Source organism: Trachypithecus francoisi, unplaced genomic scaffold, assembly GCF_009764315.1.
Source record: "Trachypithecus francoisi isolate TF-2019V2 unplaced genomic scaffold, Tfra_2.0 Lachesis_group0, whole genome shotgun sequence".
Lineage (NCBI taxonomy): Eukaryota > Metazoa > Chordata > Mammalia > Primates > Cercopithecidae > Trachypithecus > Trachypithecus francoisi.
In genome coordinates this window covers 137,546,061-137,567,158 of record NW_022681453.1, presented here as the reverse complement: position 1 = coordinate 137,567,158, position 21,098 = coordinate 137,546,061, and the positions used below count along the sequence as shown (strand labels likewise).

The window sequence follows — 21,098 nt, the reverse complement described above, 5'->3', positions numbered from 1 at the left end:
CTGTAATAAAGTAGCTGTCCTGGGGTTGGACAGCCAGGGCCAGGTAGCTGACATGTGTGAGAGCCATGCTGGCGCCCATGGAAGGGGTGCTGGCTTCTAATGGAGCAGACAGGGAACAGACCAAGGTTCCCAGGTCTTAGACATTGGCAGCAGATGCCAGTGAGGCAGAGAAATGACCTGATGAGCAGGGTCCCCATCACTGCAGAGTCCTGCAAGGACCCAGAGGACATTGTCTAGCTCTAAGATGCCCCGCAGCCATGAGGACCCTACAAGCTCCCCAATATGCTCTCCAAGACAGCAAAGGCAGAGAAAGTGGGGGGTTTGGAGGACTGATTATTTACCTAGGAAAGGCAGGTTTAAATGGAAAGAAAAAGGAAAATAATTCAAATCACAACAGGCCAAGTTTTCTTTGAATTGGTTGATTTACATTCCTAGCTAGTCAGAATGGGGAGGCGAATGGGGAAGTTTAAGGCAGTTACTAAAGAACAAAAAGTTGCCTCTTCCTTGCACACTTAAATGTAGTGTGTGGCCAGGCATGGTGGCTCACATCTGTAATCCCAGCACTTTGGGAGGCTAAGGTGGGTGGGTCATTTGAGGTCAGGAGTTTGAGGCCAGCCTGGCCAAAATGGTGAAACCGCGTCTGTACTAAAAATACAAAAATTAGCCGGATGTGCTTGCTTGAACCCAGGAGATGGAGGTTGCAATGAGCTGAGATCGTACCACTGCACTCCAACCTGGGTGACAGAGTGAGACTCTGTCTCAAAAAAAAAAAAAAAAAAATATATATATATATATGTGTGTGTGTGTGTGTGTGTGTGTGTGTGTGTGTGTGTATGGAACTTGGAGACCCTGGCTAAACAGAAATGCGTATCTTTAAACACTTAATGATGGAATACTCCTAAGATAAGTCAGTATAGTTTCTTAAACAAGAGACTTCTAATATGTTTTCAGTGGTGTGCAAGTTCTTTACAATAACCTTAAATTTTGCTGTTCATCTCATTGATCACTGAAAAAAGAGGCATGTTCTGGATTACCCAGGCCTCGACCCCACAGCTGGGTGCTGCCATGTGTGTAAGATCTCCATTCTTGTATCTGCATTTATATTTAGGGTGGTGCCAACATTTTTCTTAAATTGACAGTATTTAAAATTTAATGCAAACTTTCTCAAACTGGAGGTCTTCTAAAAATTCTTGAGGAATTTATTGAATTCTTCAGCTTAAGAAACACGAGAATAGAATAAATGGAGGAAGGCCAGGCACGGCAGCTCACACCTGTAATCCCAGCACTTTGGGAGGCTGAGGTGGGCAGATTATGAGGTCAGGAGATTGAGACCATCCTGGCCAGCATGGTGAAACCCTGTCTCTACTAAAAATACAAAAAAATTAGCTGGGTGTGGTGGTATGCATCTGTAATCCCAGCTATTCGGGAGGCTGAGGCAGGAGAATCGCTTGAACCTGGGAGGTGAAGATTGCAGTGAGCCGAGATTGCGCCACTGCACTCCAGCCTGGCGACAGAGCAAGACTCAGTCTCTAAATAAATAAATAAATAAATAAATGAATGAATGAATGGAGGTGAGGTGATGGGGATTTGAGTGGTGGGGGAAGGAACGAGACATTTCTCACTGCTGAGCACACTGTGTGGGTGCACGCTGTACAGGGCACTGTGCACGGAATGTCACACTCAAGCATCCCAGCAGTTCCCTCTGCATTGATGAGGACAAAGGCTGAGTGTGCTGTCCAAGGTCACACTAGTGGATAGCTGAGCTGAAGGTGACCTGACCCGGAAGGCCAAGCTCTTCTCTTACACCAAAACAAGACTGGATGCTCCAAATTAAACCGTGCCCACTAAAAGGAAAACAGCAGAGCCATGAAGCAGGGAGATAACCCAAGAGGAAAGGGGTTTAACCTCTTGTTTCACAAAAGGGAATACTTAAAGGAGTGAGAAGATAATTTTTCTAGAATTCTTTCTGGAGATGAATACCCTGAGATTTCTTTAGAATACTGTCTTTACCTCAGTAACCCCAGTGATCCCTGCACACTGAAATCTAGCCTACTGTAATTAAAAAATTTTTTTCTCCTATTTAGCCTCATCATCTTTCTCATAAAAAGCAACCCCAGTCTCAGAAAATTTTTCATAGGGTTGTCTTTCACCTGCCAGGTTGTTTCAGGAGGCAAAGGGCAGGCAAGGCTCTGGGCTTTCTCCACTTTTTAAAAAATAGTCCAGATAAGGGATAATTTTCAACAGTCACATGTTAACTTTTGTTGAATATATCCTTGTGTCCTGGTGGCTCTCCTCATTCCTGTTGATGAAAGATACTGAACCTGACCTAAAAAACCAAGTTTCTGCAGCTTGCTTTTAGATTTTATTTTAGTAGACTTCAGAGAAAAGCTCCAGCTTACAGGTTAAACGACTCTAGGGCACTCAGTGTGGCAAATGTACATACTTTTCCTTGCCAATCCTTTGGCACAGCTATTCAGAGGCTGGAGACAAGTGGATGAGCCATGGGGCTGCTGGACTCTGCAGCTGATCTGTCTCTCCCAGAGGACTTAGAATGTTTCTGTCCCTGGTGTCTAAGGTAGAAGTTTTCCCACTTCCAATGCATTGCTGTTCACCTAAAACTAGTTTTATTCACATGCTGTGAGTAAGGCATTTGTTTTCCTTATAATTGGTGTGATAGCAGCCAGACACATACACAAATATATACCAGACCCTTTGTCAGCTTCACACAGTGGAAATGGAAAGACACCATCTGGAATCTTATAGAAATTAATATTATAATACATTTCCTATTGCCTCAAAGAGAGTCTCTCAAGGTTCTCTCATGGAGAACCCATCATGTGGAAGGAGCTACCTGGCTGGTGGAATTGCACAGAAGGTATGGGGACTAACTACCTGGTGATGCATTTGGTGAAGGAAGTTATGAAATCTTAGCACCAGGATGTCATCTGGAAGCCTTATTTTTTAGTTTTTATTATTACAGATCAGTTGCTTTGGTATATAGATTCCATGATTTCTGAGTCCTTCATATTATTACATTGATTTAAAAAACAAACAAGTCTGAATTTAATCTGGGGCACAACTCCCACTCTCAGAACCAAAACCTCCTGACTGTTGGTATCTGCCCCTCCTCTGTGTGTTTTTTCATTGCCAATCTCCTATCCAATGGAATTAGACTATGCTATTTGTTGAAAGGGCAACCACTTATTCCCCAGAATTATGGCAATTCCATATAAAATATCTAGAAAATTGCTAGTCTGGGCTTTTCAGGTGAATGTTTACATGAGGAATGGGCAAATTTAACCCATTTATGCCTGAGGTGGCAAGTTTTTTACTTTTTGCAATCAGGCCTTTGCGATGACCTTGAGCAGTCAGATAAAGAACTCCCACATGCTTAGCGTTCCAATAATGAAACATTAGGCATAATTAAGACACAATTATTTTCATACTGGCCACAATTGTTCTGTCGCTTTGTGGAGAAATCTGTTAGGAATAAAGCAGCACTAGCAGTGGGTTTCACTTTCGATTTTTCTTTGACTCAGGATTGTGATAGGCATAGACTAAGTTATGTGATCCATGAATTTTGGTGGTGATTCAGAACCTGGGCCTTAATGCCAGTGTGAGAGTCAGGGTCAGCAGGAGGATTTCCTGGCAATCACATGATGACACGCAGGACAGGGGTTGGGATGAAGGGACCGAGTGTGCTCTAGACCCCTTTCTCTGCATTGGCCCTGAATGACTTGCCATCCATTTGAATGAGCGGGGCTTGGGTGCCTGCCATATGGAATAGAGAACTCAACATTTTCTTTCATGGAACTGACATGGTTTTATTGCTACATACAAGTAAAAGCCATAGTTGATAGTTAGCCCTGCTATTTAATGTCTCCTAAAAGAAGGTCCCAAATAATTTAACCTTTGCTACAATAAAGTGATCATTTTCAGTGGAGAATCCTTAATATCCAACAGACTCCTATTTAAAAATCCTATATAGAGAGGCTCTAGACAGGCTCCCAATACTCCCCAAGACTGAATATAAAACTCTTGCATTTATGCACATTTTTTTCCTTCCTAGAGAGAAGACCTAGAGCAGGCTTGTTCAACCCGTGCCCCATGTGGCCCAGGATGACTTTGCATTGAGCCCAATACAAATTCATAAACTTTCTCGAAACATTACCAATTTTTTTTTGCTCTTTTTCTTTTAGCTCATCAGCTATCGTTAGCATTAGTATATTATGTGTGACCCAAGACAACTCTTCTTCTTCCACTGTGGCCTAGGGAAGCCAAAAGATTGGATACCCTGACCTAGCGTACTCATTAGGTTCTCAAAAGGGCCTATGACAAAAAGAAAATGTAAGAAGCACCGTTTTCCAGCAAGTGTCTCATTTTCTAGACATGTTCTCTGCAACCAGTTTATCTTGGAAGGCACTCCTAGCAATTCTTGTGCTCCAGGGGAAATCAGTTGACAGACATGTGACTAAGATTTTTCTTCTGAGGGGTATTTGGTCACACCTGCTCTAAAGTCCTTCCAGGTTATTGTTTGTGCTTGCTGGGCTGCTGTGGACTTGGAGGTAAGCGGTGAGGAATGAGGGAACAACTGCGCCTCAGAGCAGCTCTGCTTTCAGCCATACTATGATTTGTCTTCTCTTTATTTTTATTTTTGTGGGAGATACAACCTTTGGTACAAGTTAAAGTGCACTCGCCTGCCTTCTCTTTAGATTTCATTTAAGGGAAGCCTCTATGCCTAAAAAGATTTGAAAATCTTTTTCAAGATGGAGGTGGAGAATTGAAGGGCAGAGGGGAATGATTACCCTTTGGTCTGTGTACTGGAAATAATTCCAATACAGTTCTGAGTAGATTTTAAGGCCTTGCCTGGGGATATTTTCTTGGTACACTTCAGAGGCAGGCGAACCTTCTGGGAGCCCCAGTGTTCTCAGGGGAGTGTCACTACTACCTCCAACTCAGCTTACTGCCAACATGCGTGGCCTCACAAGCACTTGTCAGAGAGCATCCCCTCGAATACAGAGCTCCACAACACTCACAAAACAGGGAGGGGAGCCATGGGGAGGCAGCCTTCCACTGCTCTCCACATCCACACACTTAATCCTGGAGCAGCCCGGACAGCAGAGGTCAGTGCATTTTGGCCCCTCATCAGCCTGACTTAATTGAACTTAATTGAACAGTGCCCGCTGTGATGTATTGGTCAACACTGAGTGACATTATGAGAAGCAGCCCCGAGTGTGAATCCATGGAAGCAGTTTAGAGCAGGGGCTGCTGTGGTCTCCATCCTCTCCACAAGGATCCACAGGATGAGTTTCTCTTGGATTTTAGCTCCGAGAGCAGCATCCTTTAAGGAATGGATTTATTATTCTACTAGAGCTTCCATGACTTGGGGAACTGCTCATGTCACCCTCCTTCTATTGTTTTCTAGAAACTCAGGAACAAATTTTTGGTATCTGTCGCCTAAGAATCATTCCATCAGTTTTGTAAATTATCATTACTCCTTGCTTCATCTTATCTTTTCTACTCTGGTTTTCCCTTTGTCCTCCTTTTCATTGTTATATTTTTATTTTATTTTCCCTTGTTCATATTTATGTAAGCCACTTTAAATTATTTCTGGAGCAAGGCATAAACCTATTAAATAAAGGAATATTTACAGATGATTAGTTATAAAGAACTGGTAGTTTCTCACTATGGCAAGACTCTTAACATATTTTTAAAGAATAATTAGAATCTAGAATGCTAGGTGGGAGAAAGTTTACTCCAAGAACACAAGTTTTGCTAATGAGTACAACCAAAAATGAAACACTGGAGGAAATTAAAATAGCAGCCTCCTGTGATCCTGAAGTCTCAATCAACAAAAAATCAGTCAGAAGGTTTCCATTTTAAAATGGTACCTGGCAGACATCTTTCACACAAAATTTCCACCAAAACTGTGTGGGAAGATATAGAAAAAGATGAAAACCCACAACACTAAAAAGCAATCAAAGTCCGTTTGTTGCCAGTAAATGAATGGGGAAATTTTTTATTAAATAGAAGGCTCACGAGTGCACTTGGAGATCCAGTTACTCTCTACCTTTTCTAAGTAGTCAAATAATTGTTGAGCCTCCTCCCAGTATTCTCTCAACCTCTAATCTTGGTCCAGAAATATTAAGATAAATGCTCACCATAAAACAAAGCAAAACAAATACTAAACAAACACAACAGTTGAGCCTTCTATTGTGGCAGTGGGACTTTTTAAGCATCCGAAGAGAAGCTCACTTCCAACTCCCCTCAGTGCTTCCCTGTTTTATAGCTACTTAGAAAATGTATTTACCCTAAAACATTTAGGTGGGTAGGAGGAAGAACTAGCCATGGTACCATGTTGCATCCTGGTACCATGTTGCATCCTGGGAGGTATAGTCATAAAGCGTAAGCTCTGGGGTAGAGACTACAAAAACCATGCAAAGTGTGTGATGGTGTCTGTTATTTCTAATTCATTCATTCATTCATTATCTGTATATTCAATACTGTGGCTAGGTTCTTAGCCATCTGATCAGAGAAGCATAATGTGAGGCAGTAAGAGTAACAAAAATCCCCTATCTTAAGCTAGCAGAGTGGAAATGATTTGAGGGCATTAGATATTGGCAAACAACGAGGGTAGGGATAGCATTATCCTCATTTAAGAACTGCTAACAGGAAAAGTTAATGTGGAACCCATGGAAAAATACTGCAGAGAGAAGGAAACAAGTTAGCCTGAAGGCATCATGTGAATTTTACTAACAATCAGGACACAGTGTCTGGTAGCAGTTTTGCATTCTCATTAGAGAGTAATAATACAGGTTTTCAATTAAGAGGTGTAAAAAGCTATAAGAGTTCAGCACTTAGACTAACAGACTACAGGATAAGGTGAAATGGGAAGACAAAAGACTGCAGAAAAACTGAAAACACAGAAGCAGACATAGACTTGCATTTGAAGTCTAGACTTACAGAATTACACTTGCATTAATTCTGCAACAGCAGAATTAATATTCAAAAGAGATTTAGTCCATCTATGTCCATCAGGGGGTTGGGTTTAGGAGGATAGAAGAGTGTGTTCAGCAGTTTATGTTCTGGATTGCATAGAGCAGGGGTCCCCAACCCAAGGGTACTGGTACTGGCCATTGGCCTATTAGGAACCAGGCTGCATAGCAAGAGGTAGGCAGCAGCTGAGCCAGCATTACCACTTGAGTTCTGCCTCCTGTCAGATCAGGGGTGGCATTAGATTCTCAGAGTAGTGCAAACTCTATTGTGAACTGCACATGTGAGGGACGAGAGTTGTGCGCTCGTTATGAGAATCCAACTAATGCCTGATAATCTGAGGTGGAACAGTTTCATCCCGAAACCATCCCTCACCTCCCGCAACCTGCCAGAATCCATAGAAAAACTGTCATCCACAAAACTGTTGGTGCCAAAAAGGTTGGGGAACCCTGGCATAGAGGCTCAGTGTGCAAAGGTATGTGTCAAGTGAGTGAGGCCAGGGATAAGGTAGAGAATGCGAGAAAGGACTCCTGCTTTCAGCTGGCTTCATCTGCTAATCCTGGCCCATGAGGTGAAGCATCTAGCAGGGAGTGAGATGACAGATGTACTTTTGCGTCTCCTAACATGAGTCCTTCACAAGCCTCTAAAAAGACAGGAATTAAGAAAACTACAGAACAATGAAGACAACAGTCATGGGAAATTAGAGAAATGAAGGGAAATGAACGTGAGCTTCAAGAGACAGGACCTTGTCTTGTTAATGCCCAGAACAATGCATACATACACATGCAGTTTTGTCTCCAAAAAACAGAACATGTGTTCCTTCCAGACACACATAAAACATTCACAAAAACTGGCCATTTATTACATCATAAATGCAGTCTCAACAAATTCCCAACATTAGCAATTATGTAAGCCATATTCCTTATTCATAATGCATACTAAAAATTAGTGACAAAACCAAAACAAAATGCAAAAACAAATCAAAGTGTTATCTATCTCACTGACTTAATTTGATTAAAAGGAGAATTACATTGAAAATGATCAATTACTTGGAAAAGTTTGACAATGGGCACATTGCATATCAAAGCTAGTGGGGTGGAAACAAAACTGAATTTGAGGGAAAATTCATGAGCTATATTGGAAATATATATATTTCTATATAAATCAGAATATATAGAAAAACATGTGAAGACAAGAAAGTAAAAAGAAGACATTAATAAATATAAAAGTATATTTTTATATTTTATTATATATATTATGAATATGTTATATATTAATAAATATAAAAGTAGAAATTAATGGACTAGGAAGAAAAATAAAAAATCCCTGGGATTAATGAATGAAAGTAACAGCTGGTTCTTCAAAAACACCAGTAAAAAAATGAGACTGATAAGTTCAAGTAAGAAAAGAGGGAATGATAGAGAATGAGAATGAGAGCAAGAGAGAGAAAAAAATCTATAAACCAGAGGATGCCTAACTACAGTGCAGAGAAATTTTTTAAAAAACATGATGAGAATATTAGATATATATTGTATCAATACATTTGAAAATCTAGATTAAATAGATGATTGCCTATGAAAATGTAAATTACTAAAGTGGATTTAAGAAGAGTTACAAAATCTAAATGGTTTAACAACCAAAGAAGAAATCTATAAAGAAAGTAAAAGATCTGCCCCTATAAAGATGCAGCAGGCCTAGATAGCTTAAAAGGTGAATTCTCCCAAACTTTCAGAAAATTATTATGTCATATAAAGTGTTCTAAAAATAAGATAAAATAGAGAATCCCTGCCATGTTATTAGTATAACCTGATACCAAACTGAACGAGATAGCATCAAAATGGAAACCAGCAAATGGAATCTGGTTTTTATTAAAAAAATCATAATCAAGTAAAATTTATGCAACAAATGAAAAGATGATACAAAATTGATAAATCTATTAATGTGATTTACAACATTAACAGATTATAGAAGAAAAAGCTGGCCAGGCACAGTGGCTCATGCCTGTAATCCCAGCACTTTGGGAGGCTGAGGTGGGAGGATTGCTTAAGCTCAGGAGTTTAAGACCAGCCTGGGCAACATGGCAAGACCCCGTTTCTATAGAAAAATAAAAAGAAATTTTAGCTGGGCATGGTGATGAACTCCTATAGTCCCAGCTACTTGGGAGGCTGAGGCTGGAGGATCTCTTGAGCACAGAAGGTCAAGGTTGCAGTGAGCTGTTGTGCCACTGCACTCCAGCATGGGTGACAGGGCAAAACACTGTCTCAAAAATAAAATAAAATGTAATAAAAATAAAAAAGAAAAAGTCTATGATCATCTACTGCCAAAAAGCAGTCCCATTCCTGATTTAAATTGTTTAGTAAGTTAGGAATAGATAATTTCTCATTTTGATAGTACCTAATAAACTTAGAGCAAGCATGACACTTAATAGTGAAACACCGGAAGCAGGTCACTAAGGGTAGCAGCAAGACAAAGGCACGGTGCCAGATGTCATTACTATGTCTCAGTGTAGCATAAGTTGTCACCAATGCAATAAAACAAGAAAGAGACATAAGTATACATGACAAAAAGGAAAAGATAAGTGTCATTACTTGTTGACAATATGATTATCTATCTGGACTAGCTAAGATGATCACCCAAAGGACTACCAGAACTGAGAAGAGAATCCGTTAGGGAACTAAGTTATAAAATGTAAACATGAAATTAACAGTTTGTATACAGTTTGAAGCAATCAGAAGCAATAAGAAGCAATTAGAACATGTAATAAATCTCATTTACAATATCAACACAATGTATAAGGTAATTAAAAATTACTTGACAAGAAACGTATGAGAGCTTTGAAAAAAATCTATAAAACTTCACTGTAAAGTAAATAAATGGGAATAAGTACTACATTCTTGATAGGAAAGGCTTAATATTACAGAGATATCAATTATTCTGAAGTAGATACATACATTTAATGTAATTCCAATCAAAACTTTTTAAAAAAGACTTTTTTGCAACTTGAGCAGATTTTAACAAATCATTTAAGTGAAGGACTGAGAAAAGCCCAAATGCTTTTAGAAAATGATATCATTTTCTAAAAATCCACACGGTGAAGAGAAGACCATCCAACAGATAGCATTATATATTATAAATTTATTATAATTAAAATAAAATAGTATTTGTAAAGGAATAGGGCTTCTAGATCAATGGAACAAAATAGTAAAAAATAAAACAGGTTTATAGAAATAAAAGGTTAAAATATACTAAAGGGGCATCTGAAACCAGAGGATGATAGACTATTTAATAATAATTTTGTGATAAATGCTTAATTTGAAGTTTAGATCTTATGACATACCACCCAGAAGGATAAAGTACAGATGGCCTAAAGGGCTAAACTGAAAATACAAAACTAAAAGGATTAGGAAAAAATTGGAAAAAAATCCTTATAACCTTGCAAATTTAAGACCTTAAGGCACCAAATACAAAAATAATAAAGGAAATAACTGATAATAACCAAAAATAACTGATAAATTATTATGAACAAAAATTTTTGTATGTAAAATATACTTAAGGCAAAAGTGACAGACAAGGAGAGAATAGTTTCACGTGTAACCATCAAAGAACTAAAATCTATTATACAGTTAGAAAATAAAACTAATTCCTAAAAATCAGTAAGAAAAAGACAAATAGTCCAATAAAATAACAGATAAAAATATAAATGTAAATTGCTTATCAAGGCTAGTGGGATGGACGAAAGAAGAAAAGTGCAAACAGCTTTAAACACAGGAAAAATTGCTCAATTGCAGTAGTAATTATGAAAATGTTAGCCAAAGGGAATTTTTTTTTTCACATAAAATTGGCAAAAATTTAGCAGACTGACAACACTATTGTTGACAACATGAGAGAACATACTCACACACTGTTATGGCTATGCAAATTGCTATGAAGTTTTGGGAGCTTAATTTGGCAAGTCTATTTTAAAATTAAAGACCCACATGTTACTGTTGCACCTTTAGTTCTTATTGTTTCAAAAAGTTCTGGGAAAAAGCTCAGTCCAGGAAAAACAAAAACTGGCTGGATCCCAGAGATGCCTGAGTTGGAGATGAGCTTGGTGAACTTTCCCATTACCATACTACAGGCCCCTCCCAGGGAGGAGCTTATTCCCCATTTTCTATACAGGCTACTATGTAGAATCATGAGGCAATACAGTGAGACCCTACATTAAAAATAATAATAATAATTATTATTATTATTAACCAAAAAAACCTATCAGAGTTTTGATGTCTCTGGAAGTGCAGCACCATCCCCACCTAGTGGAGAAGAGTGGGTACTGCCACTAGCTCAAGGTCACTCGCCGGGAGGCAGAGGCAGTGCCTCTTCTCTATCAATGCCTTGCAAAGATTAGCAATAGAAGACAAATTTCAAGCCACTTCAGAATAAATAGAAAGCGAATTGAGGTGGAGATGTGACATTTTACACCTGCAAGTGAATCATGCAGACAAACTCTCAAGACTATCCCTTGAGGCAAAGTCATTCCATGTTTCTGGATAACAGTCTCTACTTGAGCTAGATAATAATGATTTACATTTGAACCAAACTTTTTACTTTTATTTTATGATCATAACAATCCCATGAGACAGATTTTTAATGATCTTCTGTTTTACGGAGGAGAAAATGGGTGCTTGGACTAAATAAAAGACCTTTTCTAGGCAATATGTTAGCAGGTCAATCAGGGCTGACACCAATTCTATGGCTTGAGGACCTGAGTCCTCAATTGTCTTTATGGGGGCCTCAGGACCAGGGATGTGGCTGAGGCATTCATAGAAGATCTTGTAGAAGACACTGGTGAAATCTTGGACCATATCTTTGGACCTGCATGAGTTGCCTGCAGCCACAGGGGACTGTTTCTGGCCAAACTAAGAGTATAGGGCATGGCAGCTAGGCTCCACAAGGTTTGGTATTGGGTTGACAGTGATGTGCAGGTCTTCACCAGAAGAGGTGGGGGCAAGGGCGAGAGCATAGCACAATCAAAGGCACAAGGCTGGGAATGAGCAGGGTGTAGAGAATGTAAAGTTAGTCTGGTTGGGAGCCCAGGAATTATCTGAAATTGTAAGCAAGACCATTTGTGCATGTGTGAGTGTGTGTGTCTATACAAGTGCATTTTTAAAGGGAGGAAATTCATGGCTTTAATCACATTTTTCTTGAACTAAACCATGTGGGAAGAACCACCGAGGATCCGGAGAAGGGGTCTCATGTGGACTAAAGAGTCACAGAATATTGAAATAATGTTTACTGAGCCCTAGTGTCAATCTCAGACAGAGCTTAGCTCTTTATAAACATCTCTTTCACTTGTCATGAACAACCTTTGAGGTGGGTTCTAATATCATCTTCATTTTACAGATGAGGAAACTGAGAACTAGAGAGATGCCTTGTCCAAGGCCGCACAGTTGGATCCGAACCCAGGCAGTCTGACTCTAGATCCCTCAACCCTAAACCCAAGGCCAGTGGCCCTCAAACTTGAGTGCACAGTGGAATCGCCAGGAGTGCTTGTTATAACAGACACGGCTGGGTCCCATGCCCAGAATCTCCAATTCGGCAGATTTCTAATGAGTTCCCTGGTGGTGCTGATGCTGCTGGTCTGGGGGCCACACTTCACAAACCACACTTTGAATTCTAGGTCATCATCTCCAAAGAGGACATGGAGTCCCAAAGAGTTGATGCGACCTGTCTAGAGTCATTCAACTACTTAGCAGCAAAACCAAGATGAGAATCTGGGTCTGTGGATTCCAAACCCAGGACTCTATGCCACTTGTGCTTGGAGGAGGGCACATCTTACCTAAGAGAGTGTGTGTGCATTTGCACGTGTGCACTTCCATTACCTGACGTGTGTCCAGATCCTGGAGCTGGGCGCCGGGGGAAGATGGTTCTTTGCTTGGCTCTTCTGAGCCCAGTCGGGCTCTTCTCCACCTCCTGGCCCGCCGGTCTGTGGTGTGGGGGGCCTCCTCCGGCTCGCTGCTGTCTGAGGTCTCCCTGCTGGTCACCTGGGGGTTGAAGTTCACATCCAGTTCTCCCTGCAGGCGTATCTTCTCGGCTGCAGGGTTCCTGGGGGCCTTCCTCTGCAACCAGGACAGCCTGGCCTGGTGCCCAACTTCTCGGGAAGAGCCCGCGGAGGAAGTCTCCGAGTCAGAGCACATGGCCTCAGGGTTGGGGGAGATTGCGGAGGATGGGGAGGCAGCTATGGGGCCTTGGTCAGCGCTCTGGGCCTGTGTGGGCTGAGGCTGGGGGTTCCTGGGCAGGCCCCGGGACCTGGGACACAGCTTGCTCAAGGCCTCACTCCAGTCAAAGTCTTCCTCGCTATCGGAGCCCATCTCATCGTAGGCAGATGCCACACTGGAGGCCACCTCCAGGGCCTGAAATGTCCCGCTCTTAGGTTTGGCCAGTAGTCGGGTAGGGGGCGGAGCACCGTCCTTCAGGGCCACCCAGTTCCCGTCGGGGCTCTGCAAAACTGGGGCCAGGTCTGTGGATGGAGAAGATAGAGAAAGCAGAGAGGGGCTGTTATCACTTTAATGCAAGATGAGGTTGCCACTTGTTACCTCCCCAAGAGTGGCTTGTCGGGGTGTTGGAGAGCAGTTGCCTTTAAGAAGCCCAGGAGGGCAAACCCAATTGGTGGGCAGAGTTCAAAGTTCCCCGAGGAATCCCCTGAAAGCTCAAAGGGTCCCAGTGCTTCACAGATGGAGAGAAACTTGGAGATCTGGCTCCTATTTCAGTCTACCTGGGTTGACGCCACCTCAGTTTCCTTAGCACTGCCACACTCCTGCCCCAGGCTTGTTTGGAAGGGGAGGGGAGAGGGCTGCAGTTGGCAGTACCAGCTTCTGGCTCTTTGACCTTGGGCTGCAATTTTGTCTCTTGGATCCTTAGTTTCCCCTCACTGATGGGAAACAATTCCACTACCTGCCCTGGCATACCTCAGAGGTTAACGCATCTTCTCTTGGCTCTTTTATAGATCCTACTTCATAACAGGTTCCTGAGACAGGCACGTAGGTCTATTTTTAACTCAGGGAACATGCCTCACTCTGGAAAGGACTTGAGGCCAAAAAAACTTTGGTATTTCCAATCTCATTTTACAGATGAGGAAACGAAGACGAGGGAAGTTAAGTAACTTGTTAAAGGTCACAGAGCTGCTAACTTGTAGAGTGAGGATGAGGTGCATCCTCTACCTGACTCCAAGGCAGCTCTGGGCTACAGACTGTGCCTCGGAAGCCCCTGGCCAGCTGTAAAGCACCATGCAAGGGCAGCTGGAGCAACTCTCAGGCTGTGACTATGGACTGGAGTGGTCTAAACTGGGCTCAGATCTGCCCAGAACATGGTCCCAAGGATTGATCTGCATGCTGGGGGTGGATTGGTAAAAGTTGTTTTGTCTTGTTTAAGGCGAACAGGAAAATGCTTTCTTCCCATGTGTCTGTGGGGTGGGAATAAGGTGACATGCTGCTCCTTTGACTATGGGTACTTGGCCCAGGACTGAGGCCTCAGGCACAGCAGTTGCCAGCAGGAGCTGCCATTTTTTTTTTTTTTGAGACAGAGTTTCACTCTTGTTGCCCAGGCTGCAGTGCAACGGCACAATCTCGGCTCACTGCAACCTCTGCCTCCCAAGTTCAAGCGATTCTCCTGCCTCAGCCTCCTGAGTAGCTGGGATTACAGGCACACACCACCATGCCTGGCTACTTTTGTATTTTTAGTAGAGATGGGGTTTTGCCATGTTGGTCAGGCTGGTCTTGAACTCCTGACCTCAGGTGATCCACCTGCCTCAGCCTCCCAAAGTGCTGGGATTACAGGCGTGAGTCACAGTGCCTACTTTTTTTTTTTTTTTTTAAACCAGGACTGTTGCAGGGATATCTGTGGGAAGTGATGAGGACCCCAGGGCTTTGAAGAAACCATTCCCCAACTTGTGTGTGGACATCTGCTTCGGGGCTTAAGGCCTGCAGCAGCCACAGCCCTGATGTAGTAGAACTCTGAGGCAGGGTCTTACTTTATGCTACTTAAAACACATAGGTTTTCTACCAGTTAAACTGCTACTGCTCCACATAATAAAATGAAAGTTATCAGTATTTCACAGTGCTGCCCACAGATCATTGTACCTGCTAAGCCTGTTACAGAACCACAGCCTTAGGGGAATTCAGATGTTGGTAGAACATATGTTTTCGACAGCGACCCAGTTCCACTTCCACTGCCTGACTGCAGCTCAGACCGGCAGGACACTGAGTTCTTTTTATTTTGAGAGTCAGGAAGTGGAGCTTTCTTTGACGAGGAGGATGCTGGACCCTGTCAGTGGGCTGATACAAGTAGGGTTCTCCAAGAAGCCTGAGACCACGCACGGGCCTTTCTCCTGCCGCTCCTGCCTTCAGTGTCCCTCTCCACCATTTCCATGTAGTAAAGCCCTAGTGACCCTACAACACCTCATCCCACTGGTGGGAACGGCCTTTTCCTGAAGGGCATTCTCATCTCCCTGCTGGACTTGGCCTCTCTTCTCTGAGCTCTCCTGGTGTGGGACCTGGCTGGCTCATTGCACGTTCTTCCATGTGTTCTAGCTGTCACACACCTGCTGAGCGTGAGGACAAAGTCCCTGAGGCAGGGCCTGGATCTCAGGCATCGCTTTATCCTTAGAAGAAGCCTAGCCTTCTCTGTCCCAGAGTCAGTTTGGGCAGTGGAAAGACCAGTGGCCTCGAAGCCAGTGGTCCAGGAGGAAGCCCCACTCAGCCACCTGGCAGCTGTGTGATCCTCTGTGCCTCGGTTCTCTGACTGGTGAAAAGGGCTTAGCTAACACCTCTCTGGGTTGTCAGAGGACTGCACAAGGGGATGCTCGTGAGTGTGTTACACATGCCTGCTCAGAGAGATTAATTCCTGATGGCTCCTTTACCCTTGTCTATAAATGAAGGAGGCTGCTTTAGTGTAGGGCAAAGAACAAGAGCTTTGGATTCAAGCAGATGCAGGGCTGATCCCCAGCTACTGAATTACTAGCAGGTGACCTTGGTTAGAGAACATTTCTGGGCCTACTTCCTTGCCCAAAGTGGGGTCAGTGTGACCCACCTTTGGCTATTACTAGAATTATTATGAGACAATGCATGTAAAGCATCAGTCCTAGTGCCTGCTATACTTAAGGCCCTGAGCTATTTTTAGCTTATATCTGTTGAATCCGATTTAGCAGTAGTACTTAACACCTGGTTATGAATTAACACCCATGCACTCCATATGTATGTATACAGAAAAGAGATATGTATCTGATAGTCACTATTCAGTATTACACATTAATATCTATACAACAACATTATTTTCATTGACAGTGGAATTATTCAGAAGAGTGGCTCACTAGGGTTGTTATTACCATTTATTATTGGGCTCTACTTGTGGTGGTGGTAGTAGCAGGTCTTTTGAGAAAAGTATTTCTCTTTTGCTGACATTCTTCTAATGCTGTGTCCGGGGATTGTCAGTCAGGTGGTAAGGGTTTCTCAGGAATGCTCAGGCTCTCAGTGAAGCTATGCATGGCTAGTAAGTAGTTATATTGATTTTTCCTGTAGCAGGCTCTGTGGGTGCCCTACCCCAAACCTTGGCCCTCACCACTTCAGTGTATGCCAGCTGGACTTCCAATTGCCAGCACTTGCAAGTCTTCACTTGAGGCTTGCTCTGGCTACTAGAGCCTGTGTTGCTTGCCCCAGGGGCAGGGTGGAAGTACCCAGGATTCATCACCTCCTGGGAGCAGCCCTCAACCAATGAGTAGGGGAGCTGGTGGCTAAGTATCTCAGCTCTCTTGCTTGCCAAGCAGGTGAGTCTTCTACATTGGCTCCCAGAGTCCCCAGTGGGGTCAAGCTCCAGCCACCCACAGTGGCCATCTGCTCAGTAACAAGTCGTTTTATTGCCTGATTTTCTTTCCTTGTTTCACATTCCTACTCCCCTCCCTGTGTGTTTTCTGGGCTCACCTCACAAATAAACTATAGGTCTTCAGATTCTCATATTAGGGTCTGCTTCTGGTGGGAGTCAGACCAAGACACCCACATGATGCAAAGTGGACTCTGAGCATGGCTGTGGAGCACTCACTCTAAGCAGAAAGGAAAAGTTCTCTGGGCCTTCTAATCTGTCACTGAGGCTGCTCTCTGGACCATCTTTCACGACTTGACTTATACATCACTCCTCAATTGCATATGCTTGGCCTTCCTTCCTTGAGGAGCTGTCTATTCTGTTCTCTGAGCTTTGCCAAAAAGCTTTCATTTCTTAACACTCAAACTATATTATAGTTTATTTTCTTGGTTGTCTACCCCACCCCTCAATCCTGATCGTGAGCTCCTTAAGGACAGAGCCACGTCTTCTTCACTGCTATGCTCCCAGCCCCTGGCCAACATTGGGTCCCATCCTGGGCACATGAAGACTACTTGTTAATGAACACAGGCACCAAAGGATGCAGGGGCGATGGGGCTCATTGAGCAGCTCTCAATGAACCCGGCTGTCTACAGCTTCTCCTGGGGCCCTGGGAGGAATCCAAAGAAGGAGACCCTTGATGGTGCCACTCAGGGTTGGCTCTAGGGTTGACCATACTGTAAATGTGGTCCCTGGGCTCCAATACCATACCCACGACATGGTGAGATGGCATTCGGCCCATTGCCAACTCCCCTTCTCCTGCTTTTTTATAACCCCAGGTTGCCTCATGCCTCAGTGGAAGCTAGAAGTTGACCAACTTTTACCTCAGCAAATTTTACTTCTTAGCAAAAACACAGACGGCTCCCTGAATACCCAACCATGTGAAAACTTTGGTGGTTTTTGAGCAGCATCATCAAAGCTGCACCTGCACTCCGATATCCCAGTCTCTCGGTCCATCAGGAACACCCCTCGGGGATCCTGCTCCCGCTTCCTCTTTCTCCAAATTCCTGCTCTTCCATTATTGTGCAGACAACTAACTCTCAGTGAGTGATCCCAGAGCAGTGACAATTCCCCGATCTTTATTTCCCCAACACTGAGCACACACAGCATATACAGTAGATGCCCAGTCAAGGTTTATAAAGTGAAAATGCATTTGGGGGAAACCCATTAACTGCTATAAGCACTGCCAAGATTGAAAGCAGAGTTACTGTGGTTTACCCAAACCACAGTGTCCCTAAGACTGACCCCAACTGGGCACTAACAGGAATCTGAATCAACCCTCCTCCTGAGGCATAAACACAACTGCTAAATATAGCTGAGTGGGCATTCACCTTCTAAGATGACCTCTACCTCCAGAACTCCTCCATTGGATGTTTCTGCCCAACTGAGACTGAGCAATGCCTGTAGGAATAATGTGCTTCCTGCTAAACATTTCAGACATCCCTCAAGACCTCTGAGGCTGGCATGGACAGTTTAGCATGTCAAGGACTAAAAATCCCTCAGAAAACCAGAAGTTTTCCACCCAAGTCCTTTTTAAAAAATTTTAAATCTTTATCCTGAGAGATGTCTAGATTTTTGAGCAGAATGTGAAATATTTTTTTGGGTGTGTGATGTTGTGGAACTAAGTTTTCTGTTTATACACAATTGAAAAGTGACCTATGGGTGCCTAATTTTACAGAAAATTATGTCCAAAATCATGTTTTGAAAACAAAATTCCTTTGCAAATTTATTATGAATGCTTATAATCCAGTTGGAAACTATTTTGTGAAACAGAGCATCTTGTAGTTGTTTTTATAATATCCTACACATTTATCACTTTGCAAGTCTGAATTTTGAAATGATGTTTTTTGTTTGTTTGTTTTTATAGTAGAGAGACACTTATAATGCAGTAGTTGAAAGCCTGCAAATTGGAGTCATGATGTTTGGATTTGAGGACCAGCTCTGCCTACGTTGGCTGTGGGGTCTTGAACAAGTCACTTAACTTCCCTGTCCATCAATGTTCTTATCCGCAAAACAAAATAATGACAGTGTCTAGTAATGCTGTTGGAGGAAAAAATAAAATAGTGCCTACATATGGACTCTGTATGTTTTAAAGTGATTTTAGGAAGCTAGATATTGTGCATTGAAGTTCTATTATGTGGTATTCTCACTGTGGAATCTAACAGTCCCTTTTCTGTGTGCATTTGCAATCCATAGAGAAGGAGAGAGAAGTGAGAAAATGAGGAAGAAGAGAGAGAGTGAGAATATGAATGAATGAATATGAAGACACTGAGAGGGCAGAGGGAGGAAAGAAAGGCATATCTAGAAAAGAAAAATGCACTTAAAAAGCAAAAATGAACACCATATACCTAAGTAAAGAAACGATCATCTGCTGCAGAATTTCTGCAATGTCATGGCACTGCAGTTTCCCCTGATAGGTACTAAAAGGTCAATATAAAAATAATCTCTTCTGGTAAATCTTTAGAATGACAGTTAAAAATATTTAATGTTTTCTGATTCTTTGTCCTGTGATAATAATGGATTTTGTTTCTACAGTCGTTGGTTAAATCTTTTCCCTTTTAGAGTAGAAATAACAGCACAATCTTTAAAAGTTTATTACTAGGATGGCTATGGTGCTGTTAATCTTTTTTGTTGTTTTCATTGTTCAGGAAAGGGGTCTAAGTCTAACAGGACATGGGATGAGAATACTGTTAATGGTTTCTTCATGTGAAGACAAATATGCCTGGCCTCCCAACACAGTGTGTGTATGCAGGAAATAGGAAGAGAGGAGTAGACCTGTGCAGGGGTGGGGGGAAGATTTAGTCTGACATTCATGTAGACCAGGAGACCCCCTCAGCACAGGGACTTCATGGCCCTCGGCCATCACCCACAGTGATGGGGCCAAGCACCTTAAAGACTTCTGATATGAGACTTTAGGAAAATGACTCAGTTCATTTGAGCCCCTTCATTTTGAGGGATTACATGACTCAACAGCTTTACAAAGGACCACGTGCCATACATGTTGAAGAGTCTCTAAAGAGGCAAGCTGACTTGCCCCATGTAGAGGCAGGACATTCTAGGGGGAGGAAGCAGGAAGAGCAGAGGCGCAAGCAAATAGCAATGCCGTCCTCAGGACGTTCCTCAGGCAGGGATAGACAGCTGCCCACCAAAGACTCTTTCATGACCCAGCCATGTTACTGGTATGCATCTGCCTGGCCAGGATGCCATTTTTCAGGGCCTCCTGCATTGAGGTGGGGCCATGCGACCAGTTCCTGTCCACAGTTTGGGAGTGAAAGTGGTGTAAGCTCTCCCTGCTGAGATGGTTAAGAAGCAGGCCCCTGCCTTCTCCATTCACCCTTCCTCCATCTGCTGTCTGAATGTGGATGAGCCCATAAAAGACTCAGAGGCCCTGGAGGATGATAGAGTCACAAGGTGGGAACCTTGTACTTTGGCCTCTGAAGGCTTCCCACAGGCCAGGGTTACTTGTACTGCACTGTTGTGTGATGAAAAAGAAAATGATTGCATTAAGCCGCTTAGATATTCAGTTTACTTGTTATAGTGGCATATGCTACCCTAACTAATGTATCCAGTTTCAGAAAGGACATCCTTAAAACCAGACCTACAGACCCAAATTTGGTGGGAGCCAAATCCCTTTGAAAGTGGAAATGCCATGAGCGGTTAGTTTAATGTTCCTGGCCTATGTAAGACACATTCTCCTAGTCCACATAGAACAGGTAGCTGAAGTGGGTGTGCAGTGGAGTGATGTGAACACACTCGTCCAGGAGCCTCCCCACCGTCCCCCGCCCGGCATCCCACAAGTCTCAGCACAGAGCATAGAATATGGTGACACCCTGAGAGCCTTCATCCTGCCAGAACAGCTAGGAAAACTGCCTGAGTGGAAAACATGACCACATTATATATTGTGCGTTGTGCTGGAGGCCTCGTGACTTGGTGGCCCAGAGGGACACACATCAGTTCAGACTTATGGGAAGAGGAGCTGGGTGGCCATGCAATAGCTGAGAAGCCTCCAAACCACACTTTTGAAACCCACAGACCAACTAGATGCTGCTTAAAACAGTTACTTGTTTCATCCAGCCTGTCCACGCTCTTCCAGCTGGGCAGAGCAGACTCTGCTCTTGGGTGCTGGCCTTGGTCCCTTGGCTGCCTCGATGCAGCCTCTGCTGGAGGGGTCTTCAGGGCTTCTTCCCCAGTGATTGAGAAGGCAGACTGGGACCGCT

At 43.0% G+C, this 21,098-nt stretch overlaps 1 protein-coding gene across 1 annotated transcript in view; it reads right to left on the bottom strand.

Annotated features, from left to right (window-relative positions):
* Positions 1-21,098, bottom strand: part of MYRIP (myosin VIIA and Rab interacting protein) — a 427,956-nt gene that overhangs the window by 54,436 nt on the left and 352,422 nt on the right. Inside the window, exons 9-10 of the mRNA XM_033212116.1 lie at positions 20,943-21,096; positions 12,855-13,492 (exon numbers count right to left, since the gene is read on the bottom strand). Coding sequence (XP_033068007.1) covers positions 12,855-13,492; positions 20,943-21,096 — 792 coding nt within the window. The remainder of the gene's footprint in view (positions 1-12,854; positions 13,493-20,942; positions 21,097-21,098) is intronic.